Raw genomic sequence first — 26,827 nt, forward strand, 5'->3', positions numbered from 1 at the left:
TGTGGCCTCTCCCGTTGCGGAGCACAGGCTCCGGACACGCAGGCCCAGCGGCCATGACTCACGGTCCCAGCCGCTCTGCGGCATGTGAGATCTTCCCGGACCGGGGCACGAACCCGTGTCCCCTGCATCGGCAGGCGGACTCTCAACCACTGCGCCACCAGGGAAGCCCGGGAGAGCTTTCTGAATCATGTCACCACATGACTCACGATCATTAACACGTAGAAAATAATAGAATCTTGCCAAACTTCCTCTTCACTTTGGCTTCTGTAAACATAGAGCCTACCAACAATGGGATGGATGAATTCATATTACTAAACCAAAACACACTGGTAAATATAACACGCTCAGTATAAATGGTGCAGCAAAATCCCCAAAGGCAAGAAGAGTGCAGAGGGACCAGGCCAAACAGATTCCTCCTTAGCAGTCTTGTTCCTCAGGACTTCTTGTACAGGCGTGGGAGGAGGAAGGAGGAGGGACAGGGAAAACACAGCAGCTGTAAAAGATGGGGCCAGGCAGAAGTGAAGATTCAGGTCATCTTCCTTCCTGGGCCTTCAAGCCCTGGGCCTTGACACTAAGCTGCACCTGAGCCAATTGTTCCACCCAAGCCCTGCTGCTGGGAAGCAGGCATGAGGAGAATGGAGGTACAAGTGCTGAATGCAAGGCCCTCACAGGGAGCCCTAGCCCACAGAGTGTGCATCCCAAACTTGTAAGCAGATAGGTTGGCGGTCCCCAGAGAAAGAGAACCAGGAATGGTTTTCTTGACATAAGAGAACCCATTTTGGCCTAAGCCATTTTGTGATCTGAGCTTGGCCACAATGCTTCCCCTTGAACAGGTCTCAGTAATTAACGATCTTAAAAGAACAAAGGAGCAGTGGTTAAGAATCCGCCTGCCAATGCCCGGGACATGGGTTCGAGCCCTGGTCTGGGAAGATCCCCCGTGCCATGGAGCAACTAAACCCGTATGCTCTACTATTGAGCCTGCGCTCTAGAGCCCGTGAGCCACAGCTACTGAGCCCACATGCCACAGCTACTGAAGCCTGTCTGCCTAGAGTCCATGCTCCGCAGCAAGAGAAGCCACCGCAATGAGAAGCCTGCCACCACAACGAAGAGTAGCCCCCCGCTCGCCTCAACTAGAGAAAGACCGCACACAGCAACAGAGCCAACACAGCCAAAAATAAAGAAATAAAATAAATAAGTAAATAGAACAAAGGAATGCAGGAACAGAGGAACAGAGGAAAGGCCAAACAATAGTGCAGTGATAAAGCAGAGTCCTAATCCCTCCTCAAGGGATGTATATAGTAATATATCTTTGAGTTCTACAGGAAATAAGGCTCCCACCCAGGTGGAAGATGGAATGATGATGTTGACCCCTGACTTCAACCAACTAAAGCTTGGACTCTGTGGACCTTGGTCCCGATTCTACTCTGAGTTCTCCTCTGCTTAAGCCCCTTCATGAATATGCATGTACCCGTAGCCCAAAACTTCCCCGATTTTGCTGTTGGGGAAGACACTGCTTTGGGAACGATCCTCAGTGCTCTCCTTACTTGCTGCAAATGATAATAAATCCTTCCTTCTCCTATCTTTGGCTTGGTTGTGTCTTTTGGCTCGACGCCCAAGAGGTGAACCTGAAACAGGAGGGAAGGGGGCAACCTTTAAAAGAATGACAGCCATTGGGGATATGACACAAACTGGTTAGAACCAACTAGGTCCAAGACGGCAGAAGACTCCACTTCCAGTAAAACTTGAGCCTCCTTATATGCTCATTGTAATACGTTAGCATGCTAAATGACACACCCTCAGGCGCCATGACAGTTCCCAGGCCGACCATAAAAGGCCCCAAAGTGGGTGGGGCCCAGTTCCCGGAAATCCCCACCCCTTCCCCAAATAGTTGGAATAATCCTTCCACTCATTAGCCTATGAAATTACCCAACCCATAAAAAGTAACCGCACCATATTTTGGGGCTGCTCTCACTTTCGAAGCTGACCCCATGCCCTGGGGTTGCTCTCGCCTTTTGAAACGGACTGCATTCTTTCTATGGAATGTGTCTCTCTCTAAATAAATCTACTTCTTGCCTATCACTTTGCCTCCCACTGAATTCCTTCTGCGCTGAGACATAAAGAACCTGAGCCTTAGTAAGTGAATGATTCTAATTAGAAGACCATTAGAATTCTAATTAGAAGACCATGGGCTCAAGTCCCAATCTGGGTTTCGGTGGGGTTTGAGTCCCAACCTTAGGTGTGTGTTTTCAAGCCCAGTTTTCAGGCGACACATTGAGTGTACCGCCAATATTCTGTGCGCCGGAGACCAGCCTTAGGTACCAAGTGGCAAGAGTCAACATCCTGCCAATCTGAAAGGACAGCCAGCCGGGGCACTTGGGGACCCCTGCAGTGACCGTCTGTGTTAATTAACTTGACATCAATGTGGAAGTGTTCTAAAGAACTGCATTAAAAAAACCTGTTGGGGCTTCCCGGGTGACGCAGTGGTTGAGAGTCCGCCTGCCGATGCAGGGGACACGGGTTCGTGCCCCGGTCCGGGAAGATCCCACATGCCGCGGAGCGGCTGGGCCCGTGAGCCATGGCCGCTGGGCCTGCGCGTCCGGAGCCTGTGCTCCGCAGCGGGAGAGGCCACAGCACTGAGAGGCCCGCGTACCGCAGAAAAAAAAAAAAAAAAAAAAAGGAGTAGAGTAGACAGGATTCCTGGCAGGCAAGATTTGGCTTAATTTGCCTGAGGTAAATTGATTACTGATAGTGCCCTCATAACTCCTGGAAGGAAGACAACTGGGTGAGCTGCCAGGGCTGAGTCAGGAAGTCACCTGCTCGAGCCCAGGGCAAGTGGGGATGACGCCGCACAGACGCAGGCCTTCTCAGAAGCAACAAGTTAGGGCGCAGGAAGGCCGAGAGAAGAAAAACAACGAAGAAAGTGACAATGGGTCAAACCTAGTCACCGTGAATTCTGAAGGAGTTATTCTATTTCTGGGAATTTAGCTGGAACAAATCTTAGTTTATTTCTGAGAATTTGGCTGGAGTAAATCTTAGCAAAAGGGGACCATTGGTTCAAGGAGACCTTTGGCCAAAGAGAGTTGTCATAAAAGGATTCCCTTCACTCAACCAGAAGTCCTTATGTACTAGTACCCATGGCTTTTCTCTCTAAGTGCACACCTGAACCAGCTGGAGTCCAACAGAGGTAAAGTGGGATTCCTCATTTGAGAGTCCCATACCCTCCATTTCCTGTGGGCTCAACACCCAGACCCCTGAATCACTCGTAGTTTTCCTGGGCACACAGCAACGCTGTGGGATTGGGCTGAATTACAGAGGGAGCATTGCGGTTCACGTCTTAGTCTGCTTCTGCTGCCTCAGGCACTTTCCCAATAAAGGACGGTAAATAAAGGCCCTGGCTAGGTCCCTAATGCCCTACCCTCCCAGCTCTCACCTGTGGATGAGGTCCCAGAGAAGCTGCCTGGAAGGTAATCATGCCTGGAGCAGGTTTAATGAGTTGCGGGAGCCTAATGCAGAGGAAGAGGAAGAATAATGGACCTGAGAGATTCAAGTTATAGAAACAGATCAGTGCGGCTCAGCTCATGGTATGTCTGTGTCTGTGTGTATCTGATTGTGTTTTCAGGGGTGGAGGATACTACAAAAATACTTCAAAGCATTGTCAATGGCCTTATTTATAGGTCCAGAAAATGTATTGCAGCAGGAAGGAAATAAGAAAGAAGATAGAGATTAAAGCACTGAGAAGAGATTAAGAGTCAAGGAAGGGAGCCATTTGTAAATGTTTCATGTGATAAAGACGTTACTTCACAAAAGATGGGGGAGACATGTGAACTTCTGGCCAAAGCAAGAGGCATGGAGGGTAGAGGAAAGAGATGAGAGCCTGGGGTCGGGGGCCTGCCCACCAGACAGCCCCTGCCATTTCCCTAGGTGGCAGGGAAGGCGCTGTGTAACTGGTTCCCCACCAGTTGTTCGGAGGCTGCTAATTAAGCAATTACAGTCAATCCGAGTGCCCTGGGAGAGGCTCTTGGGAGAAAAGGTGGGAATACAGGCAAGATCAGCTTTCCAAGGAGGGCCAGGCCGCCTCATGGGAAGGCTTTGGGGTCAGATCTTTAGATAGCTCTCCCACTGGGGTAGAAAGAAATACTCCCGGTCACTGTCTCTACGTGGGCGGTCCTGGGGGAGAGGGACTGGGACTGTTCACTGGCCTGAGTAGGCCTGACAGCCTGGGGGTGCTGGTTACAACCAGAGGGGTGGAACCGAGAACCCTCAAGGCCTCGCTGGAAGCCAGGCTGCCGGCGTGGGAGTGAGGAATCGGGAAATCCAGCACAAGCACCTGTTTCTAGGTGTGAGGACTGGGGCTAATGTAGCCTCTGGCCCGCCGGTCAAGAGAGATCATTAAACAATTCAGCTTCAATAATCGAGAGCAGCTGTGAGTCTGCTGGTGACCAACCCAAACCTCAGAAAAGCAGAATCAGTCTCAAGAGTTGGAAGGGACCCTACTTATCCACCCCTAAAAGCTCGTATGCCTGCTATGTGCCAGGGCTGTGAGCAGAGCTGCCCCAGGATGACCCTGGGATCTCACCCTGCATTGTTTGGGCCGTGAGCCAGCTGAGACTGGGAGCGTCCCCTTCTCCCTGCGGGCAGGGTGGCGCTCAAGCGGTGCTTCCCAGGGGCGGGGGGATCTCCATTCTGTTGGAGTGGGGTCTACAGCTTCTCCGGGTACCAGGCAGCTAGCTTCCCCAGACTACTCCTGTAATCCGCTGGCTCCCCAGCTCCAGCCTGCCTGTGCCGAGCCCCTTCTAGGCCCTTCATGCCGGCCTGCTCTTTCCCTTACTGTCTGAGAGGGAAGATGCGTGAGCGGTGGGGTCCCTCCGCTGGAACGCAGACCCGGAATGGGCCCCGACACCTCTCTTTATGTCTCTCTTCTCTTACTGACCTTCAGCCCACGTAAGGCTGTTCCTTAACCCACGCCGTGTGACCCTGTAGAACTGGTCCCAAACCCTAATGCAATGGTTCTCAAGATTTAGAGCCATTAGGATCACTACAGGAATGGAAATACAGGTTTCTGGATCCAGCTCCAGAGATCCTAAGTCAATAGATCTAGGGTAGGGCCAAGAATTTGCCTTTCCAGCCAGGGACCACACCGTGGGAACCACTGCCTATTGCCTGAGAGGTAAAGATCAGAGGGACCCAGCCTGTAACACACAGGTACCATTAATTACTGGGGATACAGCAGGGGAAAAAACTCTGAGAAGCAAATATCAAACAAAGATTGTATATTTAAAATTATAAATTGTTTAAGGCTACAAAGGAGAAAAAGGGTGCTGTGAGTAAAAGCCAATAGGAGGACTAACTTGCACTGGGAGCACGAGGGTCAGGGGAGGTCTCTGGGAGGAAATGCTTTACGGGGGCGTTGTATCCCCTCCATTTTCTGGGGAAACAGGATTTAAATATTCTCCATTTTTTTAAAATATGGAAATTGGGGTATTGGTATATCCGAACTCTATTTCCAGATAGCCATTTGCTCCTCAAAGCAGCTGAAGAGACCTTCGCTATGTAGGCCAGTTGAGAAACTACGGGTCACCAGACTTAAACGCCACCTATCCGGGATAATGTGATGCGAGGCGGAATTCATGCTAGAGCATGCCTTGGCTTTGCTCCCGGGCAGAGCTGGTTTCACTCTGTCAAGGGGCCACAGCTGCAAGGGCACAGAGGCCAGGTCCTGGGACGATGCATCGGGTGTAAGATACAGGAGGCTAATAGGACCCAACAAGCCATGCTCCTGAGTCCAGCTGGACTCTGTGGGGATGGAGGGGAAGGGTGGGAATTTGCGTTCTCTTACTGCATGATTTCCACTCCTTAATGCCCAACCTTGACCATCAAAAACAAAACAAAAACACACATACACACACCACATTCAATGTGTCTCACAGACAGCCACTTTTAAAAGATCAGAAGGAGAAAGAAATCCTCGGTTAACGGAGGAGAAGTACATATAATCCCCCAGACATAGTCCCCGCCCTTGAAATCCTTAGATTTGTTTTAGAGACAGCACGGTGCCTAGCACAGGGCAGCACATTAGGAAGAAACTCAGTACTGGGGAATGGTAATAAAAAGAACCAACAACAAAAACAATGTTATGGTATTGTGTAAATTATATAACCATAATCATAACTCTGCCAAAATATGTTGCTTCCCTAGGAGGGGAGCTTCCCAGGCCAAGATCAACAAACACAGGCCCTTCCAGAGGAGTCCCAAACCCTTGTACCAAAGACCCTCCTGGCCCACTCCAAGCGGACATCCACTCTGAGGTGCTTTTCTAACTGGAAGGCTGGATCTGGCTTTGTGGAGACCTGTCCCCTTCCCCGACTGGGCTGTCTGACCCCCCCCCCATGGCTCCTGTCACCCAGAGGCCTCCCTGCACTAGACCCCTTGAGCCAGGCCTGCCCCTCCTCAGCTTTCTTTACAGTCTCAGGCCTGAAACCCTTACACTGTTCTGCCTGTTCCTACCGTCCCTGGCTTCAGCCTTCTAACATTTCCTGTTCACAGCCTCTCCTCACCCTACATTTGCTCTGCTTTGGCCTCCTTGCTCTGCCCGAGACTGAATTCTCCCTCTGGCTCTACTGCTTTCGGCAGCCAGGTCTCACCTGGCTCTGGAGGCTCAGCCCTGGACACCGTCCGGTCTCCCATCCCACTCAAACGTCGTCAGGGTTCCCACCAGGTTCACTTAGCCCCTCAAGAAGAACCCAAATAGGACAGGCCTCCAGCGCACCTGACTGGGCAAGAAAGTTGCCCACGGCAACCTCAGAGCCCAGGCAGGCACACCGCCTGTACACAGACAGGCAGACGGGATGTAGGGCACCAGGGAAGGCTTTTGGGAGTGTTTTCAACTGGGCTTTTAAATAAGAAGGGATGATATTGCATGGGCAGGTTTTCGCTAGGGCAAGAGAGGATACCTAGTATAGGGGGATTGAACAGCAAACAAAGGACAGCACGGGCAGTACTCAGAGAGCCCCAGAGAGAAATAGCTCAGTACTATGCTCAGAACCTCAGTGTCAGGGTGAGAAGGGACCTTCACCATCATCTCTCCGGCAGGCCCTCACCTCCCCACCCTGACTGTGGCCCCAGGGAGACCGCCTGTTTTCACCATCTGAGCCCTGGGTGATGGCAACCGTGAGCTGTTTCTACACAGAAGCACTCCCTCTCCACCCCGGGGATCAGCGTTCTTGGGCCTCTCAACATCCTTGGCCACTTGGGGAAGAACGGTAGACTCCAGGGTACAGGCCTGGGAAGATATAGATTCCTCATCCTTTCCCCTCTGCACGTGTCGACCAGAGCTGCCTACAGCCCTGCCACTCAAGTGTGTTCCTCAAAGTGTCCACAACCAGCAACGACAACATCAGCCGGGCACTCGTTAGAAATGCAATTCTGACCCCTCCCCAGACCCGCTGAATTAGAATCTGCATCTTAGCAAGACTGAAGCTGATTTGTGTGCGCATTAAAGATTGACAGGCGCTAGTTTACAGCGCTGACCTGGGGAGGAAGCAGCTCCCCTCGGCCACCTCTGTCCGTGCAGTGTTCTCAGGGCCCTTGTTGGAGGTGGGGGGATCCAACGCAGGCACACACGGGCGGGTGGCCCAGTGGAAAGGACGTGGGATTTGGAGTTGGAGGATCTGTGTTCAAGTTCTATTTTGCCACATACTCCCACACTTCCCTTGTTTGAGCCTCAGGTTTTGCATGGAGAAATAAGAGCATCAACCTCACCAAGTTACTGCAAGGATCAGATGTGATAAAATATGTGAAAGTAAAGTGGGTGCAGACGTTAAAACGGTGTGTGCACCGCACGCAGAGACATGCACACGTGATAGATTTTGAAGCAGATGGTCACCCAGCCCATTGCTTCAACAGATTCAGCTACATGGAGGACATCCAAGGGCAGCAACAAGTAGGTCCTGACAAGTTCATCTGGGGCACAGAGGGAAAAATCTGACATAGCTTTGGGTCTGGTGGAAACTGAGCCAGGGACAACGCTCAGGAATTGAACCTCTCCTCCTAAATCTTCAGTTTTGTAAGCCAAGTCATGGGAAAGGAATCATGGTCTTCGAATTGTACTTTAAAATCTCTTAAGCTGTAGGTGGCAGCTTTTTTGTCCTATTCACAGCCCGGCCAGGATGGGATTATGGGGAATCAAAGGATAAAGATGGGAATTACAACTCAAGTAGGGACAGGTGATAGGGGATGTGATCTCAGAGGCCTCCTGCCAATGCTGCGTTGCTTAGGACATCAGTATCTATGCTCTGCAGAGCAGACAGGGTGGGCAGTAGCCTTAGAATCCAAGTTTGGTAAGGCTGATAAGAACATTAGAGCTCACTCAACTTTCTCATTTTACAATGACCAAAACTGAGGTTAAGAACGTGCCCTAATGGTAAACTTGTGGTAGAACCCAGGTCCCGACAGCTAGTCCAGGCCACCAGGTACTTTCCCCAAGAGGTCCTGCTGCATTCAATCACTTAGGAGCCCCCAGAGGAAGAATGATGGGCGGTGGGTGGGTGATAAGCTGGCAGGAAGGAGTTTCCTGGGGAGAGCTTTATGGAAGAGGCATCTTTGAGTTGCGGCTCCAGAGAGGGGAGGGTTCTGACTGGGGTCAATCCTCCCAGGACCTCTTTGATGGGATAAAGGCAAGCAACTGGGTGGGGGAGGAGAAATGAGCGGTTGCCTGGGAGGGTCAGCTACTTGGATCAGGTGAGTTTGGGTTGAGGTGGAACAGAAGAGACAGCAGGAATATGCGGACGCTGCTGGCTGGTGGGAAGTTCACAGTCACATTTATGAGACTGCACTGGGGGAAGCCCTGGGGAGGCTGTGCAGGGCCAGAGCCAGACAGACACCCACCTGCAGGTAAGGAAAGCGGTTTTAGTGGCCATATGACAAATGTCTAGAGAGAGATGGAGGCTGACTTACAATTCAACTCACAGAGATTTTCAGCAAGAGTCAGGAGAAGGTGAGCGTGGAGTAGGGTGACCAGTTTGCCTGGGACTGAGGAGTTTCTGAGGATGTGGAGCGTTAAATGCTGAAACCAGGGTAGCCCCAGGCAAATTGAGAGGACTTGTCACCCTGGGGTGGGGGGTGGGGGGGCAGCCGGCCTGGCCTGAGGGTGCCTGCTGGAGACAGGTGGAGGAGAAAGCTGGCTGAGAACACGGGGCCCCACCTGCGAACTTTAAACTTGAACCACAAAGGCAGGGTGAGTGGTAACTTAGTTGGGTCTCTAGTAGCCTAAACTATTGTCTAATGAGTGGCAGGTCCTGGAGGAAGAAATGCGAGGAATAAAAATACAAGGCCCCCAAATCCAGAGGAAAAATTAAGTATGTGCTTAATCCTACATGAAACCATGAGTGATAGCTCCTCTAAAGGACAAACAAAATAGCAGAGGAGAGAGAGATTCTAGCTAGACGCAGACTGAGGGAAGAAGTGGGAAGAAGAATCCGAGCTGGGGTTTGAAGACTGGCTTGGTTTGAAGGGAGGTGGTGAGGAAGGGTGAAGGACATCCTGAGGAAGAGGACACATGCAGAAGTAAGTACACAGCATGTTCTGTAACTTGTGGGGCTGGGCATCGGACAACAGCATGAAGATGCAACGTGCATTGCAGCTGGAATATGAGCTTATATGAGATCCCTGGGCCTGGACTTTATTCTGAGACTGGAAAAATCCATCAAAGATTTTCAGAACAAGAAAACGACAGAGATCAGAGCTAGACAATCAACAAAGGGTTGTTCTTAACCATTTGCAGGGAAGGGGAGTCCATAACCCGCTTAGGTATTACTTACTGCACCTCATAACCTTTACCAGCAGGAAGTTCTCTCTAATGTCTAATACAAAGCTCTTTTCTGTGACCCTGACGCTTCCTGTGCTTTGTGAATCTCTATGTCAAACCGAGAGTTCCACAGGGTTCAAAGGAGACACTACTCAAGAGAACGCAAAGGAAAATGATATTTTATTCTGGGACTTGAAGGATTAACCAAATACTGGGACTTTATTCCAAGAACCATGAACCATCCAGGAGAAGAAACACAACTTACACAAGACTATTCCTTATGAGAAAAAAAATTCCTGTGCTGGAAATGTACTCAAGGAAGAGATGAAGGGAGAGGAGGAAAGGGGAGCAGAGGAGAAGGAAGGAAGAAGGAAGGATGAGGAGGTGAAAGTGTAGAAAGAGGAAGAAGAGAAGGCAGATGAGGAAGAGGAAAGGGAGGCACACTGAGTTAAACGACACCCTTCCCCATCAGACATATCCGAGTCCTAAATCCCAGTACCAGTGAGTGTGACTTTATTTGGAAAGAGGGCCTCAGCAGATGTAATTAACTTAAGGATCTCGAGACGTGATCATCCTGGATTTAGGGTGGGCCCCGAATCCAACGACTGGTGTCTTTATAAGTGAAAGGGGAGGGAGGTTTGATGCACAGAGGCCAAGGGCGAAGGCCGTACAGAGGCAGAGATGGACGTTATGCCACCAGAAGCTGGAAGAAGCAAGGAAGCATTCTCCCCCAGAGCCTTCAGAGGGAACTCGGCCCTGCTGCCACCATTTCTGACCTCTGGGCTCCAGAAGTTGTGAGGGAATACATTCCTGTTGTTTTAAGCCCCGCGGTGCGTGGCCATCTGTTACAGCAGCTGCTGCAGCACACTAACGCACTTGGGGATCCCCTGTGTGAGTGCGTGTTGGGAGACGGTGGGGAGATACCAGTGTACCAACCTAGAGGAGCTTCTGGTCTGATGGTTTTCTTTACCCTGGGAAGCCCCAAGGAAATCTGAGACTGCTAGGCCATACAGGACATAGTCGTAAATAGTAGTAGAGACGTGCAGATAACGTGGAAACAAAGTCAACTACAATTGAAACTTGAAGTCCAAATGCCACTGACAGCCTAAGGAAGCCTGAGGCCAGGCTCCTCCACGGGGCTGTCCTTGGCCTCAGTGAGAGGAAGCGTCAACACGCGCCCTGGACATTTGTTGTCAGTCTCAGGCCAGGGCCTCGGACGCACGATTCCCACTCCTTCTATGGAGGAGTATCTTTTGTTTCCTGAAGCAAAGCCTCAGGATCATAAATAACCCATGGTAAACCCACTGGGGGCTTGTAGGCATGAATTATTTGTAACTGCCATGAAAGGCCCCTGGCCTAGAAGGTCCTGCACCCAGAGTGCATTACACGCACGGTTCCTATTCTCCCCAGGCCCTTCCTCAGCCCTATAATCAGCCTATTGTACTTACGAAGGATTTGGGGCTCAAGCAAGTAGCCCCAAATGGGGACATTTACCCTCCATAAAGTACACATGTAGATGAATAACAACGGATCACCACATGGCTCATGACAGGGTTTCTGAGCTTACAGATGTCAGGGGAATCTTTACCGCTCATGCAAAGGAAGAAAAAAATACTTCCCTAGCCAAGCAAAGCGGACCCGACAACACCAGCTGGTGAAGGAACAAGATGCTTGGGGTGATTGGATCCAGGGAATGGTTGGTGGATTATCCAGCTCTCTTCTCCCTGGCTGCTTCCTTTAGGACTAGTATTTGACAGGAGGAAATGCTGCGTGTGTGCACATGAGCGTACACACACACACACACACACACACACACACACACACACACCCCACACACACGGCAACAGCAACACTGCTGGCAGACAGCCCGCAAACCTCTAGCCATGGATGTGAGAAGGGCTCGCGTGCCCACGTGCAAACAGTGCCTGGCTCTGCAGAAGGAGACAGCAGCCAAAGCCCACACAGGGACAAAGGGGCAGCTGCTTATGCTCTGGCCCCCTCTGTGAGCCCTGAGCGCATGAGCGGTCACCAGCAGTGCGGAGCGGGGAGGAAGAAGCACAGAGCACCACGGGTGCTACCCCTGCACATGGCACGGGACGCAGCTGGGCTGTCAGGTGAGCTGGGCTGGGGGACATGGAGAAACACTGCTTGAAGTGACTGATGATAGACTCCAAGGAGTTTTGTCGCTGGGACCGTAATTAGGAGCACCAGCCAGCAAGCCTTGTGCCCAAAGCACCCCTGTTCAGGTTCTAACCTGAGAGAAACGTCAGAGTGGAATTAGGAAGGTGCTGAAACACAAAGCCCAGGATGAAAAGCCTGGCAGCAGTGAAACAAACAGTGAAACAAAGCCGCTCTGCCGCTGGATTCATCTGGCCTTGAGGCAGAAGGGTTGAGAAAACTGAATTTGGAACGCTGGCTCTGCCCTGGGTTTTTCTTCCAGCCCAGCTCACAGTTCGGGATTAGCAAAGGCATCTGCCTCCCTGCGCGAAATTTCAGCTGTGCACAGCAAGGACCGGGTTCCCCTCTTCAATAAATAATGCCCGCCAAATCCGCTCATCCTCCTGCCACTCTCCAGTCACAGGTATCCTTTGCCTTTAGTTCTCTCTCCCCTTTCTTTCCCTTAGCCCAATTCTCTCCCCACACCCTCACTGTCCTAGAGCAAAAGGAAGCGGCTGCCTCTCAGAGCAAGTTTTCTGAGTCCTCCCCAGAGCCAAGTGAAAACCAAACAGAGAGGACGTCGGAGAAAGCAGCACCCTTCACACCCCACCCCCACCCCGAGCCTTACATAATCATTGCATCATCTCTTCTATGAAATCGAGTTCAAATTCCTGTGGCAAAATTCCTCCAACTGCTTGCGAATGGGACTTCAGGGAAGGAAGTGTCACCAGTTTACTACATGGCCTGCTGCTAGCTAGAGCCCTGAGTAGTGTACTTTGTCAAGATTTTCAGCATTGTTTTAATTGAGATATAATTGACAAGTACCATTCTATTAGTTTCAGGTGTACAGCATAATGATTCAATGTTTGTAGATATTGTGAAATGATCATTGCAAGTCCAATTAACATCGTCACCAAGGATTTTAAGGGATCTGTGCCAATTCCTAACTCTGCAGGTGTTCTCTTCTTTTTCCATGTCATTCTCCCACCCGCTGCCATCTGCCATAGGATTTGTCCCAGGCCTGGGGAAGCCCTCTCCCTGTTTAAGTTACTGGGACCAGCTTCTCTTCTCCATGCATCCAGTTGGTTACAGAGGTCCAACACGGTTAGATGCACTATCACACCTCACCAACAGGAGGCGCCAAATGTATGATGTGCTCCAGCTGGAGGAGTGCAAGATTTTCTCTGCGATAATACAAACAAGTACCCTCTTTTAAAACTTCATACTCTGTGAACCAGAAGCTATTTCATGTCTGGTTTAAGCGCTTGCGAGGAGTGTGCTGGGAAATGCAGCAGAACGCAGGAGCTGTCTGCAAATAGATCTCCGAGGAAAAAGGCACCATCCTCGGCATGCTGCCTGTAGCAAGGGGCTTCTTAAAAATTAAATCTGTTCTGGAAAATACGCAGGCTCGTGCTATTATAGGCAGCCCAGGGACAGTGAGGTGGATGTAAAAGCCTGGAAAGTAAAAAGGTTTGAGTTGCTGCTGGGTTCCTATAACACTGCTGGGTACAGAAGAGATAGCAAGCTTACTCTAGACCCTGGAGAGCATCATATCCTAGTCCACTTCTCCTTGGGGTCTCTAGGCACCTCTAGGAGAGGAGAATCCTGAAGCTGCCCTCGCCTGTAAGTCTGGGACAAATGCCCTTTTGAAGTCTTCAAGCAACCTCTTCATAGGTAAAACCAGGTGGAGTTTTAGAAAAAAAGAAAAAAAATTGAGAGGTGAGGAGACTGGCTAGTGGCTCCCTCATCAGGCCCTCTCTTCTCAGATTCTTACTGATTAGTTTCACTATTTTCCCGTCATCCATGCAGCCATTTAACCAGCCATCTCTACGTGCTGTCCACCATGAGGCATGAAACCAAGCAGGACCCTGTGGGGCTCCCGGGCAAGGAAGCCCTTCTGTGTCCCCGTTTCTTGTTTGTAGGGAATAGACTCCAGCCTCCATGACCTTCCCTGAGTTCCAAAGAGCAGATTTGAACAGTTGCTAATCAGGGAAGGGAGGGGATGCAGAGACAAGGTGGGGAGAAGTCAAGAAACAATAGTGCAGCCTTGGGGCAGGTCCTGGTTCCCCCTCAAGGGATACACATAACAATATCTTCGAGCTCTTCTACAGAACTAAAACCCCCAACAAATGGAAGATGTCAGCATTCTTCATTCCAGAGAAGACCACCTGAGGCCAGATTAAAAGGGTCGGAGAAGCTCATCAAGAGATTACCTGAGGCCAGATTAAAGGAGTGCAGGCCCTACACAGACTCTGATCTTATCCGCAACCCCACCCTTGAACCATCCCTATAAAACGCCTCACCAGATCCTCCCAGGTTGGGACAAACAATTTTTCGGGGCACAAGCCCGCTATGCCCCCTTTGCCTGGCAAAGCTATAAAGCTCTTCTTTTCTACTTCACCCAAAACTCTGTCTCCGAGATTCGATTCAGCACCAGTGCACAGAGGCTGAGATTTTGGCATCAGGCATGGGGGGGTACCCTCCATGGGGCATAGAGTTGCCTTCCATAAGACACAGGTGTACCCCCATAGGACTGGATTTCTCTCCCAGTCAGGTAAATTCCCACCTCCCCTCCATCAAGATCCAGCTCAAAGTTACCCCCTCAAAGCCTTTGCTAACTACTCCTGGGCTAGAGAGGGCTTAGACTCATGGTTCTCATATGCCCGCTCTGACGTTAAGGCCTTTCCCCAGCCCTGGCTGTGCTCTGGGCCCCAGCGTGACTCTCCAGGCTGCCCAGCTGCGAATCTCCAGCCCAGCTGGCCACCCACTTGAGAGCTGAAGGTCATTCCTCTGGCCTTTCATGATGGTCTGGGACACACTGCAGCTCTGGACGTTCCAGCCACAGACCATCACAAGGCTTTTATGCCACCTCCATGGTGCCAGAGCCGACCCACGTGCCAAAGAGAGCTTGTCAGGAGGATCACTCTGCCTCCGATTTTCTGGTTTCTCTACTCCGTCGTTAGATTATGTGACGCACCTGGATCCCCCTCCCCCTTCTCTGAACAAACAGCAAACCATCTAGCCCTGCGGTGCCTTCCAGGAGGCTGAGATGCCCTTAGGCCACAGCTCTCTAATGGAATTACACAGGAGACAGGCAGGGCACACTGCAGCCTCCGAAGCCCTGTGTGGCTGACAGGCTCCTCAGGGGAACTGAGGGCACAGGGACCAGTGCTGCTATCCCTGGATCTGGGACATGGGGTCCACATTTAGCGTAGGGGCACAAAAGCAAGAGTGGTGACTGCCAGACCTGGGCTCAAATTCCAGCCCCAATTAGCTTACTGGATCTGGGGCAAATTATTTAACCTAATTGGGCCTCAGGTTGCTCTGCACAGAAATGAGATAATAATGCATAGAAAAGTTTCAGCGTGTACTTGGCTGGGAAACACTCAATATACGAGGGTGATTGTTATTATTTTATGCTGGCATCAGTGGTACCTACAGAGGCTGAGAGATCTCTATACCCATGGCCTGGGGAAGAAAAAATGGGAAAGGGATGGTGTGGGATATATGGGCAAAGATTAGGAGGGAGAAAGGAGAGGTGTCTCTACAGATACCATCTTACAGGCAAGGCTTCAAAAATCTATAGCAATAACAAGAGAAAGGCACATGGCCAATAAGTTGATGGACTTGTATGTTCATTTGTTGGTTGGCTGGTTGGTCGGCGAGACCATTCATTCATTCATTCACTCATTCATTCATTCAACTATTGAATGCTTACTTTGTACTAAGCTCTAAGAGAATTGATCAGGACAGAGGCGAGTCAGGCAGACAAAGGCTCAGCCCTCAAGGAGCTTCTATATAGCAAGAAAGACACACAGAGTTAATTGGAAGTATAGCGAGAGCTACCAGGGAGATGACCAGTGCTTACTGGATCAAAAGGACACAGGGCCTCACCTATACCAGAGAGACTGAAGAGAAGCTATATGGAGTCCTGGCCTGACTGTGGATTTACTTTAGAAGTTTAAGTTAAGGAAGGGCAGGACAAGACCATTAAGCGACACTGGTAACAAGTAAATTACACCCAACGAAGTTTGCAGTGAGAAGCACCAAAATTGGGTAGCTCCGTGACACACATTATACTAGAAACCATCTACACAGGCATCTGGGCTGGGACAGATTTGCGTGTGAGCTCCCGATGCCAGCATCCCAAGCTCCCTTGGAGGGGTTGAACTCACATCTGATTCCTTTATTCTAACATCTCTTAGAAGGTAGTTATCATTACGACAGGCACCCTAGGTTCAAATCCTGACTTTCCACTAACGAAGAGCAGGGGCTGGAATAAAAACCTCCATGACTCACTGGCAAAATTTATAAGAATGAGCTCATAGCCAAAGAGAAAACTTTTCAGAGTAGGAAGAGCATTTAAATGGGAACAAGGAAGCTCAGACACATGGCAGATGAGGTAGGAACGTGAAATCTGACTGAGCCAATGAACTAACCGGAAAGTAACTTGCAAGGAGGGCCTTTGAGGCCAGGGCGAAAACATGTCTCAGCAGCCTTCTCTTAGCGCATGTGCAGCCCAATTCTCTTTGATAACGTAAGGCTGGCTGCCCTCTAGAAAGCAACGGGCTACCGAGCCCTTGTGGGGAGGTGAGGGAAGGCTGAGTGCAGGAGGACGTTCAGAAGGCAGGGAGCCTCCGCCAGCAACCTCTGCTGGGGCTTTACCGAGGACCCAGTGAGGGACACTCCCACTGCTGAGTCTCTTTGGCTTCCTGATGTTTCACCGACAAGCCCTGTCCATTCTTCAGGTCACTGACCGTTTGAGCCAGAAGAGAGATGAAAGATCATCTAGTTCCTGTTTCCCAAAGATGTTCTGCAAAACACTAGCTCTGATGGATGCTATTAAGTATATTAAAATAGATAATAATAAAAAAAAGATAATAAATACTTATTGGTATAATTGGTATAATAAAAAAGTGTTCAGGGGCCAAATAAATGTGAGAAATGTTGGGCTAAACATCTGAGACTTCGGGGCGCCACCTTGCGCACCTGGGGACTGAGCCCGCGGTCCGAGACTCATTAGCACCACCCTATTTATTATGAGTCAACCACACACTTCTAGGAAAATATTAGGAAGGTACATCACTCTCCAAAGGACTGCATTGGCATGGCAGTCCTCTAAGGTAGGCCGGATCCTTTCTAACTTGTGATAAACACACTGTGTCACAGGACGTCAAGGATGATAAGAGTTAAGATAAATTACAGCTTCCCTCCCCCACCACTGCCTCCACGTCGGGCTCTTCCAGTCCCTCCATCTATTCTGTCCCAGGAGGAAATCGGATCTGTGATGAGTCCAACAGCACCATTCTTTACCAAACCTCCCTGATGAATCACCTGGTCCTCTGGTGCCACTTGGGGGGCCCAGGCACAGATCTTGGAATCATCTGTCTGGGAGATTTCCAGGTGTTACAGTTTAGCCCCTACTCCCCTTTTAAAACATTTAGCACCTGACAGGGTCTCTGAATTCCCAGAAAAACTAAGCTCATCAATAACAATAAGGATAGCAACACGTACATTGAGAACTTGCTTCGTCGAAGCACCTTTCTAAGGTACTACCACTCCTATATTATCAGTGAATGAATTGGGGCCCAGAGAGGTTAGGTAACTGGCCCAAGGTCACTAAAAGGAGAGCCAGGATTTGAAGTATTTCAAGTATTCTTGACTTGCCTCCACATGATTATTCTATGAGCCAAACTGTTACAGTCCCTGCGCTCCTTCTTTGCTCTGCTGCCTCCACTCCTACCGATAATGGAAGAGAACTAACCCAGCTGCGTACCTACTACCTGTAAGGCACTGTGCCTGGCACCTGATCACCCTTCCACAGCTACCCAGTGGGGTAGACAGGATGAATCCACAGAAGAGAAATAGTTGTACTTGTTCAAATTCCCCCCCACCCCCTGCTGCCCACACCTCCCCAGCTCACAAGTGGCTGAGCCCAGATGTGAATATCTTCCTTTAAAGCCTATACTTATTGCAGAACTTTATTGCTACCTTGGAAATGGCTGGATATAGCCTGACCACCTGCAGTTTAAGCAGAGTTAGACATAGTGAAGCATGGAGCCCTTTCATGACCTCCCACCCCCAGGATCATGATGGGTTTCTGCTATATGCTTTTGGGGGTACTAAGGAGTGTCCCCAAAAATCCATGGAGGGCCTCCCAGGTCCCTGACATCACTTCTGATCCTCTTGATGAAAAAAGGACTTGGCTTTGGTTTATATTTTGTTGTCCAGAAAGAATTATGGTCTTATCACTCACATCATCTGTCCCCTTCCCACCCTTAATTCCAACACCCTGATTTTAAAATAATCTTTATACCTTGACAGTTTAATAGATGATTTTAATTCTGCAGAAGCCCTCACTGTGGAAGAATGACAAGGAAAATATGGGCTGTGTAGAGATCATTTTGAAAACTTAGTTCTTCAGTGAGGAAGGGGATGTATTTCTAAGCACCTGGCTCTGTGGTGCTTTCTTTCCATCTTATCAGCCTTCCAGAAGAATTCGTTCAGGGAGAAAACTGAAAGCCTTTCCAATGCCACTTATACACAGGGCTCTCTCCAAACCTCCAATGCTTTGACCTCCTCTTCACCAGAATAAAATGCCCTTTTGTTAAAGTGGGCTAGAAATGTACATATAGTATTCAAGACAATTCACTATGGCAACCTCAGTTTTAGAAAACTGGTGCTTTGAAACCACCAGTAACTACAGTCCCAACTCCCTCCCAGACTCACTATGTTGGGGCCTTATCAAGCTAAGAAAAATCCATCCTGGAACAAATTACTATATGCAAACACGATGCAAAACATACTTAAAAACATAAAAATACTGGCTTTAAAAATAAAGCGCCCTACACAGAGAATGAGCGCCACCCTACTAACCACCCACATGCCAATTATCCCATGCACTGACTGCTGCTAATCACCTAACGGCTTATCTGCAATACATCATTTAATTGAGGTGCACTTCCTCTACCGTCCTAACAATGAGCAGGAAAACCAATCTCCTAGCCAGCACCTGGGAAGTGAGACCTCTTCCCCAGTCGTAAGCAGAGTAGAGCCCAGGTGAAACATGATTCAAGAAAGGGTCCAGTTATAAACAAGGAGGGGCAAAGCATGAACTCAGAACCTCCTGGATTGAAGGTGGAAGGTGAGGATGGGTGGCGGGGAAGAGAGGGAATAAATATGTAGTGAGTGGTTCCTATAGGCACTATGTCAACTTTTTTTGGTTTTAATGCATATGATCTTCTCAATAAACCTAGTTAGGAGGGATTTTTATTAGACCCTTTTCACAGATGAGGAAACTGAGGCTTAGAATAGTTCAGAAACTTGCACAAGGGCACACAGGTAATCAGGAGTCACACCAGGGTTCAAAACCAGGTCCTTAACTCCAAAGCGGGTACTCTTTTTAGTAAGTCACTAACATCACGGCCAAGCTGACCTGCTGGGCCATGCCTCCCCAGCACACCCACCAATGGTGTAGCTGTCACTCTGACGGGAAAACCTCTCATGTCTCGCAACCTGGGATATGACTGGGATTTACTGTACAATGAAGTGTCCTCCAAGTGTCCTGAAGGATAGCAAAGGCCATTGGAGATATTTTGGAGACAATCTGTGCCACCCCTGAAAAGTCAACAGACTGGGAGAAAGCAGAAGCTGAAGAATGCCAACATGGGAAAAGCTGAGAGCCACACTTAACCGAGGCCCACCACAGGATGCAATGCTGCTTATCAGGAAGATGGGGGCGGGTGCCGGTTTGGAATCTACCCCTTATGAGCTGGGTGGCCTTGGAAAAGTGATTCTCTTCTCCATGGGGTCCTAGCTGCTTCCTTTGAGAAGTGGGGTTGGTACTGTAATGTCATGAGGTTGTTCTGAGGATTTAATAAGCTGACATAAAACATATACTGACATTGTGACGTATCTGGAGTTGGTAATCACGTTACTATTAGTAGTGCACAAAGCTCCGATTGCCTGTAGGGAAATGCCCGGAGAGCCTGACATCCTAGGAAGCCGAGGGTCTGAGATGAGGAAGGTCCCACTTCCCCTTTTTTTCATGAACAAGTACACGCCACCTCCTCAGAAGAGAGGAGGATGCCGTGCTTTCCTTTTGGCAAAATACTGATGCCCTGGTGACTGACCTAACAGGTCAGAACAACCTCATTTTTCCCTCCTTGAATGGAACTAGCCAAAAGAGTGGGTGTGCGCCGACCTCGCCACTGACAGGAGCTAAAGGGACAGTGAGGCCAGAGCAGCTGGCCCCTCCTTTGCTGCAAGAGGTGCAGAGAATCCTGGGATAACATCCACCCCACAGAACATTCTGCAGAGCAAGTGCCCTGCCATTCTGCAGAGTGAGTACCCTGTATACACAAAGGCAGAAGCGTAAGATAAGAAAGGAGTGTCAAGTGCATGAAACAAAATAATAACTCACAGTTTAATTGAGCACATACTGTGCTCTAGAACCTGTATGTAGGAGCTTTGCAAATATTACCTTATTTAATCCTCATAATTATCTTACAAGTAGACCTTTCCATCAGCCCCATTTTACAGATGGGGAAGCATTTAGAGCTTGCAGAGCACTAAGTGGCAGAGCAGGATGCAGACTAAAGTCTCATCTGGCTCAGAGCCCACAGACAAGGAAAACCAAAGGTCAAAATGCTGGATCGGCCTTCAGGTTCTGCCTCCTTCATCCTTGCCTGTGACCTCAGGTGTCTCTGGAGGAAGGTAACAGGTCCTCCATGAGTTGGGTCCCAAGAGCAGTGCCAAGGGCTGGGTGGTGCTCATACACATGGGTTCAGGGATAAGGGGGTGAGACTTGGAATACAGAGGCTAGGGTCAGCTATGAAGCTGTGAGAAGCAGGAAGAGACCTGGTCAATGAGTCATTTCTGGCTCCGGTTCTTTCTTTACTATGACCTTTCTATAAAATGTCATATTTGTGAAGTGAGGGTGGTGGTGAAATGGAGGAGAGACTGCATGTTCATTGAGGCACCCTCCAGCACAGAGTTCTTGCTGTGCACTGGAGGACATCGACAGGACCGAACAACTCCCCAAACAGATGTCAAAGGCACTGTGTTCTCAGGAATCTTTGCAAATAACACACTCGATTTTGCCAAGATAGAAACAGCCGCAAGAATACACTTCATTTGGCCAGAAAAAAATAGCTACAAGAATGATTCATGCATGTAATGTTCTCATCTTCTCTGCCCTATGTAACTAGGCATTAATTCGCAGAAGGACAAAATGAGAGACTACAATGAATATACCAAAATGCCTCTTTTTTTTTTCTTTATATAAAAGACCTCACTAAAATTCTCTCGGATCCATATCAAACTCATAGGCACTTGAGATTGGAAGGACATTTGAAGATCAACTGATCTGACTCTCCATTGGATGGCTAAGTCCTCTCCACAGTGTCTCTGAGGGGTCTCCAGGGGATGCCTAAATACCTCCAGGACAAGAAACCAGATACCTACTGAATTCAATGGGCAGCTCCGATCTTTTCTGAGGTCTTTCTTATACTGTCTACAGCTTTGGTTCCACCTCTGCGCCTTGTGGCCACACAGACTACGCCCAAATGCTCCTCCACACAGCCCTTCAGAAACGTGGTCCCCGAGTCTTCTCTTCTGCAGAGCTGTCAATCATTCTGCACTTACAGAAACAATCTGACCGCTGACACACTGTTGTTTTTGTTGTCGTCCTTGTTTTTCTAAGACAGATTTACTTGATCCACAATTTTTCCAAGATGATTAGTCCTCCAAGTAACCCAAACTGTGCAATTTTTCCAACCTATATTATCAGCAACACTGAAGGCTGAACATAATCAACTTGCTTTCATAAAAAGAAGGAATCCATCAAAAAGTAGACTTTAAGAGAATCCACTTGGCTAAAACTATCACCAGCAAGCGTTCCATGTTCGCAGACAAACAAGGAAGAACTATGAATGCACATTTCTCCCCCACTACCCATTCCCCACTGGAATTTAAACGACCAGCTTTCCAGTCACAGAACCATAAAAATCATCAATCATCGGCCACAACCTCACATCTTATGATGTGGATACTGAGGCCCAGAGATCCCATCTCTTTCTCCATGCCATCCCCGGATGTTTTTATAATTCCCCGTGCTGGGTTAGGCACTGGGGATACCAAGCCCTTGCCCTCCCAGGTCTCTGAGCAGGGACTCACAAGGCAGTGCAATTCAAGGAATGTCAAATAGGTAGAAGCACATCGTTGGGGTGACCCAATGACAGGCTTTGGAACTTTGTACAAAGAACTTGGCAAAAGGCTGTTTCCTTTCTCTGTGCCTTTACTCAGGCTGCTCCTCCAAGTGCAACCCTCCTCTTTGTTTGGCAAACTGATCCCTTAAGACTCAGCTTAGGTATCACCGCCCCCACCAATACTTTCTCCCTGACCCCCGCTTTATCTGCCCTTCTCCTTTATGATCCCGTTAACACCTTGTACAAATCACACTCATTGTACTTAGCATCGTGTACCACACTTAGCCTTCCCATGTGGATTGCCTCCATTAGACTTGAGCTTCCTGAAGCTAGGGCACTGAGTTTTACTCAGTTTTATACATCTAGTCTAGTTCAGTTGGCATGTACTGGATTTGATGAACAAATAAACATTTCAGCAGACTCTTAAGGGTTAACAGGAATGTGTCACACACAGAAGAAGAGAAGAGAATTCCAGGTCAGGAAGCCCATGCAGAGAGACAGTGCTCTGAAAGGGTGTGGCATGTCTGCAGAGCTATGTGGGCCATTCTCCTGGTGGGCGTTGGAGTGCTGGGGTTGGAGCTCGGGGGTTAAGTTTGGGCCAGATGTGAAAAACCACATAAGCTGTGCTGAAGTTTGCAGACATTATCCTGTAGTTAGGGTGGGCGCAAAAAGTCTTTATGGAGGGGAGTGACGTCATCCCATTAGTCTTTAAGGTCACATAAGTGGCCAAGGAGGAAGCGCTGCATTGAGGAGAGACACAGGGAAGGAGGGTGTGTTTGGAGCCTATGCTTGCTTCAGAACAGGGGGAGACTCTGTATCAGGGGCACCGTGGTCCAGGAGCTCAGGAAGAGCCCTGAGGGGGGATGCAAAGTGTGGACCCAGGTTTGAGAGCATCGGTGGAACCAACAGGATCTGATGAGTAAACTGAGGCGTGGGAGACAGGGAAGAAGCATCAGTGTTGACGGCAGTGTTTCTAACCTGGAACCCCGGGGCGAGACAGACAATGTTAATAGAGACAGGGGTCACGAGAAGAGGGACAGTTTTGGGGGGGGGGCAGATCATGAGGTCATTTCTGGAAAGATTCCTATGACAATCCCCCAGATGATGTCTATAGGTTGAGAGCTACTTCTTAACTAAAGGACATAAATGAAATGCAAGAAAATCAGTCATGAAAACCTCGAGAGTACAAGACATATTTTAATCCTCGCAGAGACAGACAGAGCTATTCTGATGATTTGAGGGTGAATGAAACAAGTCCAGATGAGAAATCTTCTGGTTTTAAAACTACAAATCATTTCTCAGTCCGTTAAATTGACAGTGGTATACAAAATATTCTCTAGGCAATCAGATTCCATCTCTTATTTTCTGGACTCAACTGAATCATTTTCATATCTTTAAAAAAAATTCTTATTACCAGCTGGCTAATAGCCTCACACCATTTAGTGGGTCCTAGTTGCCAGGGAGAATTCAGTTTATATTAAGTGGTCCCACTCAGCCATTTTATTGACTAACAACCTCATTTTTCACTCATCTTTTCAAAATGCTAGAAGGTCAGAATTTTAGTGAGGAAAAGTCCACAGACACACTCATGAGCAAATCCCTTCTGCACCCAAATCAATCCGTCTTTTAATCTAGCAACATCCTTTTCTCTCTCACTTCATAGCAAAAGCTCCAAAGAGCAAGCAACAAACAGCACCTCTACAGAACCAATTGCTCCATTTAAGTAAACAGCAAAAGGACTTTCCTGGCTCACGTGGTTATCCTAAGTGTACAGAGACTGCTCTTGGTAGAAAAGAAACTGAAATTGCCAGCTTACCCTCTTCCTCAAGTTGTAGGTGAGAATGAGGTTCCGGGAGAAGGAGTGGGAGAAGGCTGTGTAGAATTCCAGCACTTTCTGCAGGGCGTCCCGCTTGATCACATGCAGGTCACAGTAGGTCAAGGCCCTGACGTTGGCACAGGACTGGGCAAGGGTGGCTTCCTTCCAGAACACGTCTCCAAACACATCTCCCTTCCCTGAGGAGAGAAAATGGTGATGAGGAAAGTATCAGTAGCAGGTGTCTGGCTATCGGGGTTGGCTTCCCACTGTCTCCCAGAGTTGCTGTCCATTTGGCATCCCATGGCTTGGGCTCAGAAAAGGCAAAAATGGTTTTAATTTGGACCTTAGCAACATGCAATTTAAGAAACTTTAAAATACCATAGGATATATGTCAAAGTTCAACCAATAACTTTGGGTTCATTTGTGACCTCCTGAACACCCTAACCAAAATGGGAGCCCTGTGTTATTCTTTATCACCCACGGTTTTCCGAAGCATCAATCATAGTCTGCAATTATATTATTTACTTGTTTTTTTGTCTGTCTCCCAACATGAGCATTCCTGTGTCTCATCTCTCCACTAACACCCAGTGTCTGGCACACAGTAGGAGTTCTCACAATATCTGCTGGCAAAAGAGAAGTGAGGAAGGAAGGTGAATGGTGGGTCTACATTAGTGGGACTGAGAGGCGCACACTAGGCTGCGATGGGGAGGGTGTGGACTCTTCATTGGAAGCTGAAGAACAGGCGGTGTCTCCCCCGTTTAGGATGACCTACATGGAAGGAGTCAGGCAAGAGTGGAGTTCCTCTTCTCCCACACTCTGTCCACTGCCCTGAGGTTTATGTTTGCGTGGCGCCTCATTCCTCACCCTCTCTCCCATACCTCCTTCCATGTTCCTCCCCTTGCCAAATGCCCTAATGGCGGTATAAAAAGATGGGCCCTATATAAGTGGCATCTCCAGGATCCTCTATACCTAGTATTCCACAAGACTATATTTAACAATATATTTAATAATAAGTCAATGGAGTACTCATCCCACATAGCCATATTCTGGGTCAAACTTCTATCAATCTCCTCTAAATATCTGTTTTTCACACCTAGGGATATTCTTCCTACCTTTCCCAGAAACCCATGTTTTAACATATGTCTAATGCAAAGCTTAATTCATTCCTGGCACAGCCTCTGGTTATAAATAGCTTGAAATGTTGTTTCTCTTGCTTTAAAATTTTCAGCACAGATAAACACAAATTTGAATCCCCAGGGAGCCAGAGAGGAGTATTGGGGGAGGGGGGTGGTAGGGGGAAGGAAACAATGCAACAAGGGTGAAACCAATCTAACAACTCTCAAGGGAGTTGTCAGCGCATGCAACCAGATCAGCCACACTCTGCAGCTAGAACCCAGGTACCCGTGACTCAGTGTGATTTGCAAGGCAACTGTTTTCCTAATTCAGGCTAAGGAGGCAATTAGAGTTGTAAGCATCTGGACAGAACTTGACTTTTTCTCAAACACCAAAAAGAGTCCACTCTAAGTACATAAGGTACTCCACGGGTACAGCCCTCTCTAAGCACCTCCATGACGTGAGCTGAAAAGCAAGTCTACTGGACACATTACTCTATGTGTTTGTGAAATAATGTGTAGTTCTAATTTATGAAGATGGTTTCACCAACTCAATATGAGTAGGATACATGCTTGGGGTAGCATTTAGGTAAATATGCCTTTAAAACTGTGTTATTTAAGTTCCCTTACCAGGTGTTTTTCAGCCATCTGTTATATGAGTGGGCTAATGTAGGGCAGAGGCCAGCGGATGGTAATGTTTCTCTCAGTGTGACACCACCTGGCTTCCATGGAGAGAGGTTCATTCAGTGTGTGCTCCCTAGCATGGAGTTCTCACCAAAAAGCCTGTCCAATTCATTCATACATATGGAGCATTCTATAACCCCTCTTTACTGCTCTGCAGTGCCTCTCACACCTTTCATAATTATGTAATCCTATTCTCCTAGAGAATGCTCTTTATCTGACATGCAGTATGGTAAACAGTAAAAAAAAAAAAAAAAAAAAAATGGACCCTACACATATACTGCAACTTACTTCAAGAGGCAAAGCCTAATTCCCTTTCCTTGAATCTGAACTCACTTTAGTCTCTTGCCTTCACCAATAGAATGTGGCAGAAATGATGTTGCAGGATTTTCAGGCAGGGTCATAAGAAGCCTTGTAACTTCTGCCTGTGTCTCTTGGAACACTTACTCTCAGGATGCTCCCTCTTGGACCCAACCACCATGTTTTGAGAAGAACAAACCACACAAGAGGTCGCATAGAAGTGATCTGGGGACAGCCAGGCTCTGTCAGTCATGTAAGCAAGCCATCTTGGCCATCCAGCCCAGTCGAGCCTTCAGATGACTGTAGCCCCAGCCAATGCAGGACAGAAACCACGCGTGGGAAGTTCAAGGGAGAAGGAGCCATCTGAGCCAAACAACCCACAGAATCATGAGAAACAATTACTTTCTTAAGCCACTAAATTTAGGAGCTGTTTGTTAAGCAGAAATAGATAACCAGAACAAACAGAATCATAGAGTTCTAGGATGAGAGGCCCATGAGAAATTACTTAATGGTTTACCTAATATTCCAGCAGAACACTGAAAATCATCCCAGCTCTGAACTGGCACCCCACTTCCTTCCCTGAAATAACGAGATGAGAAAGAGCTAGAGGTGGCTCTAATGGGCAGGTTCTCTTAAGTGAGCGTTTTGCCCATCAGTGAGAAAATGCAGAATTTACAAGTTCTGCAGTCTCCTACTGTGATCAAATGTGGTATAACTAAGCCAGAACTATTGAGAGTAGACCATTGGTAAT

At 48.5% G+C, this 26,827-nt stretch overlaps 1 protein-coding gene across 2 annotated transcripts in view; it reads right to left on the reverse strand.

The window, feature by feature from the left end:
- KCNH1 (potassium voltage-gated channel subfamily H member 1) overlaps nt 1-26,827 on the reverse strand; it is a gene marked incomplete at both ends in the record, with an annotated part of 420,139 nt that overhangs the window by 64,685 nt on the left and 328,627 nt on the right. For both annotated transcript variants that reach the window (XM_082832647.1, XM_082832646.1), the window contains one exon: nt 23,984-24,180. In XM_082832647.1, the coding sequence (XP_082688773.1) occupies nt 23,984-24,180 (197 nt within the window). The remainder of the gene's footprint in view (nt 1-23,983; nt 24,181-26,827) is intronic.

The sequence above is a fragment of the Leucopleurus acutus genome (assembly GCF_964270905.1).
Source record: "Leucopleurus acutus genome assembly, chromosome: 2".
Lineage (NCBI taxonomy): Eukaryota > Metazoa > Chordata > Mammalia > Artiodactyla > Delphinidae > Leucopleurus > Leucopleurus acutus.